At 39.0% G+C, this 5,607-nt stretch overlaps 4 protein-coding genes across 4 annotated transcripts; 2 read left to right on the plus strand and 2 right to left on the minus strand.

Moving 5' to 3' along the window:
• Nucleotides 1-932: 932 nt before the first annotated feature.
• JH06_4945 (protein disulfide isomerase) lies at nt 933-1,934 on the minus strand (the record flags this gene model as incomplete). The annotated part of the gene is made up of 5 exons (XM_014669686.1): nt 933-1,262; nt 1,293-1,484; nt 1,514-1,657; nt 1,687-1,840; nt 1,870-1,934. 5 exons carry the CDS (start codon nt 1,932-1,934, stop codon nt 933-935), a joined length of 885 nt encoding a protein of 294 aa, XP_014525172.1.
• A 162-nt stretch (nt 1,935-2,096) lies between these two features.
• JH06_4944 (hypothetical protein) lies at nt 2,097-2,758 on the plus strand (the record flags this gene model as incomplete). Its single annotated transcript, XM_014669687.1, has 5 exons — nt 2,097-2,144; nt 2,175-2,264; nt 2,296-2,382; nt 2,414-2,532; nt 2,563-2,758. 5 exons carry the CDS (start codon nt 2,097-2,099, stop codon nt 2,756-2,758), a joined length of 540 nt encoding a protein of 179 aa, XP_014525173.1.
• Nucleotides 2,759-2,905: 147 nt separating this feature from the next.
• JH06_4943 (disulfide-isomerase) lies at nt 2,906-4,545 on the minus strand (the record flags this gene model as incomplete). Its single annotated transcript, XM_014669688.1, has 9 exons — nt 2,906-3,466; nt 3,497-3,598; nt 3,629-3,705; nt 3,736-3,805; nt 3,836-3,934; nt 3,967-4,090; nt 4,121-4,326; nt 4,357-4,464; nt 4,495-4,545. 9 exons carry the CDS (start codon nt 4,543-4,545, stop codon nt 2,906-2,908), a joined length of 1,398 nt encoding a protein of 465 aa, XP_014525174.1.
• A 131-nt stretch (nt 4,546-4,676) lies between these two features.
• On the plus strand, nt 4,677-5,459 carry JH06_5824 (hypothetical protein; the record flags this gene model as incomplete). Its single annotated transcript, XM_014669689.1, has 4 exons — nt 4,677-4,697; nt 4,740-4,904; nt 4,927-5,073; nt 5,136-5,459. The coding sequence occupies 4 exons, from the start codon at nt 4,677-4,679 to the stop codon at nt 5,457-5,459; spliced, it is 657 nt and encodes a 218-aa protein (XP_014525175.1).
• Nucleotides 5,460-5,607: the final 148 nt, after the last annotated feature.

A 5,607-nucleotide genomic window follows, 5' to 3' on the forward strand; every position in this document is an offset into this window, starting at 1 on the left:
TATTCTGTACAATGGAAAGATGATTGATATTCCTCTCGATCCTAAGGATCCTTCCAAGCCTGCTGGTCCAGTCACACAGCGTGTGTATGATGAGCTCACGGGTATTCAGCTGGGCGCTCTTCCCAATCCTTTCCCTGAAGATCCTTGGAGTATTATTGTTGAATAGATGGGTTATTATGTTTGTTACTAATAAGAGTGATTTAGCTAAGTTTCTTATCAAATACTATCCCCTCACGAAACATTAACACATTTATAGTTCACCTCCATAATACTCTATTGATAAGAGCCAGAACTCAAGATTACCATCAAGCATATCATCTACATAATCTCGAAGTGGGAAGATTTGAATCTTCTCCTTCACAATTGTAGGCTTTAATCCATCTTGACCCTTATAATAAAAGAAGACAGTTGGATAAGAATCCAGATGAAAATGAAACTAGGTTACAATCACCATCAATCTCTACACAAAAATCTGAGTATTTTTCACAATTCATTGTTGCAATTGTAACTCCTCTTACACCCCGCTTTGCCAGAGCAGTCTATTCCTTACTTCATATTCTCAAATTTACAAAGACTTCATTGGCTTCTGCACAATGTTCACATTCTGTAACAGTAATGAGTAGAAGGAGATGGTTCTTATTCAGTAGATAATCATAGTTCCAAGGAGTTGCAGTGACAAGAGTCTTCCATAGAGTAATCTTCTCAAACTGATGTATCACATTATTACGAGCAGATAATGCTTTGCTTCTAATCTCTTATTCTCATTCACTACCTGTACTCTTTGCTTCCAGGACGAGCTGATTTGATCTGCTGCTTAATAACAGAAAGTTCACTGAGAATGGCCGAGTTGCCTGATAACATGATACTCTTCATCACATTGAAGTAACGAGCTGCTTCTGGTGTAGTCTTTACCATATCTACGACTTCTTTAACTAGTTTCTTTCGATATTCTTCATCTTCCTAGGATAAAGAGAGATTTCCAGCATTACGATGTTCATGAAGTTATGCGCAATGAGATCCAAATCTCGGGTTCTCCCATAGAGCTCATCATAATGACCATCGGACAAGAAACGCGTATTACATTTCTGATTCATGTATGCAATGATGTTTTCACCATGAACACTCGTCAGATTATCATCTATAGCGAACTGTTCTCCAGGTGCAATAAACCGAAAAGAAGGAACTACATCAACTTCAAAATGACCACAAAGATTAGCATGAAGAGAACAATCTACATATGCAAATAGAGCATTTGATGTCGTCTACATGGGAGAGAATAAGAACAAATATACCTTGAAAATGTCTGCAGCCATAAGATAGCCAGCAATGAGATTCTGGCACTTCAGACTCGCTGGCTTGCAGAAGAGGAGTAGGATATTTCGGCTACTGTACTTCTCCTTTAGGAAAGAATAATTCTGATCATTCAGAAGGAACACAGCCTCACGTTTTGGAGTATATCCCGTCAATTCTTTGATCCATTCTTCCTACAATAAATAGGGAAACAAATTCACACCGTAGGAATATTCACATTCTTGGCAATGGGGATCTCATACCCACGAATAAATACACGATATTGAGGAGTTTCTAGTCGAGAAACAATTTGATATTTATTTTCAAATGCTTCATCCACTCCGCAATTAGAGGCAGCAAAGATTATCTACATTGGTAGAATATTAACAAATGTACATTGTCATAATCAGAAAAGGTGTAGACCATTTTGTACATGGTATAGACTTCTAAATCACAATTCAGACAGTCTTTGTTGCTCCACATAGCCACAACAGTAAGATTCTGCTTCAGATACTCCTCGAGAGATTCGGAAGTGAGTGGATTAATACCCCTAGAATGAAAACAGTCAAGCAATTCTACGATCTCGTATATGCAGTCACATATGAAACGATTAAAAGAAATGCGACGAGCCCGACTCTGTGCATGGTCTCTATTCTCTCCAGGAGCTGAGTGAATAGTGGAATAGAATCGTCCCTTTTTTCACAATTGCACTTTTTGGAACTCTCTTATGTTCAGGAATTCTTGATAATCAATTGTCTCAAGCAAATATACAGGAGAGCCAGTAGTGTATTCGAAGTGTTAAATCTATGAGAGCATCAACCGCTATTCTTCTCATTTCACTGTTGGCACTTTGCGTACATGTAATTGTGTATTCAAATATATAGAGTGGCTACCCTGTTTCTGATCTCCTTGCAGACAGCCTAAAGACTTCATTCCTTCAGAGTCCTGTTTTGGTTCTTCTTAGCTATAATACTGTACTCTGAAAAGACGTATATAATCATGTAGATGGTTGATAACTGGAAGAAGCTGAGATCAGATTTTGCTGGTATTGTCGGCACTGGTTCTTATGGTCTTGATCCTGTGTTCCTGAATGTGTTTCTTTTTTGATATGTTTCATTTACAGAATGACTGCTCGGTCAATCCTCGTATTTGTAGATATTATAGAATTGAGAAGTTGCCATCTGTTTTGATTATTCGAAAGGACGGATCTGTGGTGCGCTATACCGATGATATTAACGATAGGTAGATTCGATGCGTGAATCTTATGCATAGTTCTTTTCTCACTTTTTTGAGTCGTAATCTCAATAAGCCGTCGGGTTTCGCCTCTCTCTCTCCAATCTACATTCGTGTTGTTCTTCTGATCGTTATTATTGTTGCCCTTATCTTCCTTTTCATGAAATCATCGAAGAGTCCTGAAAAGAAGAGTGATATTGAAGAACATGCTCCCCTTGTGGACCATCCTAAATAAACAGTGCAGTTATGTGTTTCTGTTTGTATCAAACACAAGATAGTTCCTCTTCATCTGACTGTGTTTCTCTTGGTTCATCTCTCATCGATGCAATCCACTTGATCAACGATTTGGTTCTCCAGATCTTCCTACTTCGTGGATATTCAGTTACTTCCAGCTTTTCTCCTTTTCGAAGATACAATACTGAGTGGAAATATTTAGCCTAGTTATTATTATCTGTTGGATTCCTACATGAATAAAATCAAGATCCACATCATTATCCTGGGAGTTGTACTTGTAAAAACGAAGCCCAGTATCTTTCTCAAAGAATTCGGCTACTTTCGCCATTCGCTTTAGGACTTTTGTACAATGATCACAATAAGCACTGTAGAATATGACTACCACATCCTCCTTACTCTCCACCACCTTTGACACGAATTCCGTTCCTACGACCGAACGCAGAGGCCCAGATTCGTTGGTGAATGGAGGTTGACTCTTCATGATCATGGGAATACTCTTGCTCATCACACCCTCTTGGAAGAATGCCATTGACTCTAATGACTCATTATCCACTGATGAAAGAATCGCTCTGAAATAATAGCCACGAACATGATGAGCCACAATCATGACTGGATACATAACTGCCTGACCCTTGACGAAGAATTCATACATACCCTTCTCGTTGTTCCCCACATAGAAACAGACCGATTCAGTATTTTTCTTACAAAGCTAAACATGAAAAACCAGAGATATTCAGACCTCCACAAATCGCTCTGATAATGGTGAAGGATAAGGTGCATTCACTTTGTCTACTAGTAGAGTGACCCATTCATATCCATGTGAATAGAAGTAGCTATTATACTATTTCTTAGGATCTACGGATAGACTTACACGAGGATTAGCAGTAGGATACACAATAGGAATGCTATTCTGGATGTTGAATTGTTTCACATTCTCTGTTGTAAACTCTATAGATGAATCCTCTAATCAAGTTCAACCTTGATCAAAGAAAACATGACTATCATCATAGGACTTTTCGAAAAAGATGGTTGGTACTGTCTTTTCTTCCTAGATTTCGATCTCAAAATAAAGGAATACTTGTTGAAGAACCTCATCTCGAACTTCGGGAGTTGGAAGAATGAAAAGAACATTCTGATCACGAAGAATTGTCTGCTTAAAAATCTCTTCTTCCTTACTCTATATTGTTATTAGAACAGAATACGAATCACATCAGGATTGACTAGACCAATACTAATGGCATTGCCATGATCTTTCAAGTAGGTAATCATACTGTAATCGTTAACACGAAGAATACCATCATTCGTGCGATTAACAACAAACTGGAGAAGATCCCTATTTATGAGTAGAATAAATGAACCCAACCCAGCTTCCTTTTTACCTGTATATCGGTAATAGGTACTATTGACAAAGACTCCAAAATCAGGGAACGCATTGACCATGTATCGGTCCTTCCATTCCTTATCATCTCCCAGTTCCACTTTTACGAGTTTAAAATCGTTTTCAGATTCATAGACAATATCACTCATCTTACTCCATGTGGGAGCGAATTCTTTGCAAAAGGAGCACCACTAATTTTTATTCCACTTCTTATATATTACGGAAGCAAACCAATGAACAAGAACAATGGGATGCTGTCCAACATATACATCAATATCTTCTTTGTCAATAAATATAACATTTCCATCAGAAAGATCCTTGGAAAGAACCTACATTCGTGAAAGAGAGAAGTATCTTACGAATTGTAATGCAACAAGGAGAATTAGAATTCTCGATCCATATATCTTCATTCCTGTACTTGATGTATTGAAAGAGTGGATATCCAGCGAGATTATCGAGTTCGTTGGTCCCCCATTTTGCGGACCGCAAATAGCCCAATGCCCTCTTGGCTCAATATCGACGATTCCAATGGACGACTCTGATGGTAATGATGGAATTGATGGTTGAGTGAATAGACGTTCTGAATTTTGATAGTGTGTCTGAGGATGATCTTGGACCAGTCGATACCCATATCGAAGTGGATGAAGTGTCGAGTAGCAGCGATGACACAATGTTGACGTCATCGGATGAAGATGAAACAAAGGATCAACTTCATGCTTGGGGAACAAGGAAAAGCAACTACTATGGTGGAATTGAAGATGTTGGTTTGGTTGTTGAGAGTGAAAGAATAGGACATTGACGAAGAAGGTCTGGAACTCAAGGAAGCGAAGGAATTGGAACAGAATCAGATGCAGGCATTGCACGATGAAGATTTTGCAGTCTCTGAAGATGAAGAGGAGGAGCGAGAGAGGGAGGAAGATGCGAAATTGAACTTAGGAGTAGGCAATTGATAGAATTTCGTAAGGATCAGTTTGGAATCATGGAGGAGGAAGTAAGAAAGGACATTGCAGATTTGTCAGATAAAGATTTACAAAAGTTGCTTCGGAAAGAGAATCCCGAACTGTTGGTAATGCTTCCAGATCTCCAGAAGAGATTGGAATCATTGAAAGTGGATGTGAAGCCATTGGTAGATTCGGCACGAAAGGAACCTGGCGAGCTTCCAAATGGTCATCCGATCTCTGAAGTTGGTACAAAAATAGTGGATTGTAAAACTCAACTTCACTTGAACTATTGTATGATGTTGTTGAGTTATATGTTTCTGAAAGCAGAGAATCAGGATGTGAAAGAGCATCCAGTTATGCCTCTATTGGTGAAGTCACGGTAGGTTCTGATACTGGTATTGATGGCAGAGCTCTTTCTGATAAACTCGAAGAAATTGAGGTGAAGTTGGCTCCAATGATGGAAAAGCGGACAGGGAAGAAGAGAGAGGAGCCTGAAGAGGAAGAGGAGGTGGAAGAGGAGAGAGTAGGATT

This window comes from Blastocystis sp. subtype 4 (genome assembly GCF_000743755.1).
Source record: "Blastocystis sp. subtype 4 strain WR1 chromosome Unknown seqid_0435, whole genome shotgun sequence".
Taxonomy (NCBI): Eukaryota; class Bigyra; order Opalinata; family Blastocystidae; genus Blastocystis; species Blastocystis sp. subtype 4.